Genomic DNA, 1,963 nt, shown 5'->3' on the forward strand with positions numbered 1-1,963 from the left:
TCAAAGTTTTAAAAACAGATGTTCAAAAACAACAACAAAAAAGTTTTTGCATGCAACTAGAAAATAAGATACACAGGCAATGGGGCATAGAAATTTATCTTGCCCTACAAGAAAGGAAGGGAAAAGGGGATGGGAGGGGAGTGGGGTGACAGAAGGGAGGGCTGACTGGGGAACAGGGTAACCAGAATATACGCCATCTTGGAGTGGGGGGGAGGGTAGAAATGGGGAGAAAATTTGTAATTCAAACTCTGGTGAAAATCAATGCCGAAAACTAAATATATTAAATAAATTGAAAAAAAAAAACAAAGATGTTGACAGCAATCCTATTTGTAAAAGTGAAAAGTTGGCAAATGCCCAACAATATCAATAAGAAAGGCCTGAGTTTGAATTCTGTCTCAGACACATACTGTATGGTGCTAGGCAAGTCACTTAACCATTCTCAACATCAGTTTCCATATCTGTGATGTGGATGAAGAATGAATGAATAAAAGTCATACAAATATATATATATATATACACACACACACACACACACACACACACACACACACACACACAATATTCAATAAGATAGAAAATATTGTAAATCTTAAAGCACCACACAGCTGTTAGGATTCTTACTATTCTGCTCCAAAGAGATTTCCCCACTCCACCTTTGTTACTTTTGTGGAATGTCAATGCATCATAGGCTCACATCTCAATTTCCATTAGTGTTTTCAAAATGCAGCATATTTCACTATTGGGACTACTACACCAAGTTGTTGGGGTGGGGTAGGGGAAGGGAATGGGAATCAGAAGGACAAAGATATAATTCTTATAAAGGTTTTCACAGTAATATTATTTGTGACAATGAAAATCTGGTTGAAGAATAAGAGAATTGCTTAGCAAACTATAGTATACTGAACTAAAGAATATAGAATGTGAGAAATGAGAACTTTGTGGATTCAGTCCATTCAGGGAAATATTTATGTGAAATAATGTTAGACGAGTTGTGGTTTATGAATGTAATGGAATACTGTTGTTCCATAAGAAATGATGAGCAGGTGGATTTCAGAAAAACCTGGGAAGACTTACATGAACTGATGCTGAGTGAAGTGAGCAGAACCAAGAGAACATTGTACATAGTAACAGCAATATTGTTCAATGAACAACTTTGATAGACTTATTTTTGTTAGAAATGCAAGGATCCTCTTCAGTTGTCTGTAAGGTGCTTGGTTCTTCTTCAGAAGCTAAGGCCGCGTTAGGGTGACCCCTCACTTCAGATGGCGACTAGCACCACTACAAACAAGTCTCCTCGTCCATCCACTGAAATGGCCGCCTCTGAGCTCGCTTGCATCTACTCCGCCCTCATCCTTCACAACGATGAGGTTACGGTCACGGAGGATAAAATCAATGCCCTCATTATAGCAGCAGGTGTAAATGTTGAACCATTCCGGCCTGGATTATTTGCAAAGGCCCTGTCCAATGTAAACATTGCAAGCATCATCTGCAATGTAGGAGTTGGTGGACCTGCCCCAGCAGCTGGTGGTGCTGCCCCTGCTGGAGGGGCTGCTCCTGCTAGCACAGCTGCCCCGGCTGAGGAGAAGAAGAAAGAGGAAGCAAAAAAAGAAGAATCCAAGGAGTCCGATGATGACATGGGCTTTGGTCTGTTTGACTAGATATTTTTTGTAACATTAAATAAAAAGCTTGACTCAAAAAAACAAAAAAAGAAATGCAAGGATCTAAGACAACTCCAAAAGACTCACGATGGAAAATGCTATCCACATCTGGAAAAAGAACTACAGAGTCTGAATGCAGATTGAAGCATACTATTTGCTCTCTTTCTCTCTCTCTTTTTGTTTCTTCTTTCTTGTGGTTCCTCCATGGGTTCTAATTCTTCTTTACAACATGACTAATGTGAAAATATGTTTAATATGAATGTATATGTAGAGCTTATATCAGATTGCATACCACCTTGGGGTGA

At 39.2% G+C, this 1,963-nt stretch overlaps 1 protein-coding gene across 1 annotated transcript; it reads left to right on the forward strand.

Moving 5' to 3' along the window:
• Positions 1–1,310: 1,310 nt before the first annotated feature.
• On the forward strand, positions 1,311–1,658 carry LOC118835822 (60S acidic ribosomal protein P1-like). Its single transcript, XM_036743100.1, has one exon. The coding sequence runs from the start codon at positions 1,311–1,313 to the stop codon at positions 1,656–1,658; it is 348 nt and encodes a 115-aa protein (XP_036598995.1).
• The last annotated feature ends 305 nt before the right edge of the window (positions 1,659–1,963 follow it).

The sequence above is a fragment of the Trichosurus vulpecula genome, chromosome 2 (assembly GCF_011100635.1).
Source record: "Trichosurus vulpecula isolate mTriVul1 chromosome 2, mTriVul1.pri, whole genome shotgun sequence".
In the NCBI taxonomy this organism is placed as follows: Eukaryota; Metazoa; Chordata; class Mammalia; order Diprotodontia; family Phalangeridae; genus Trichosurus; species Trichosurus vulpecula.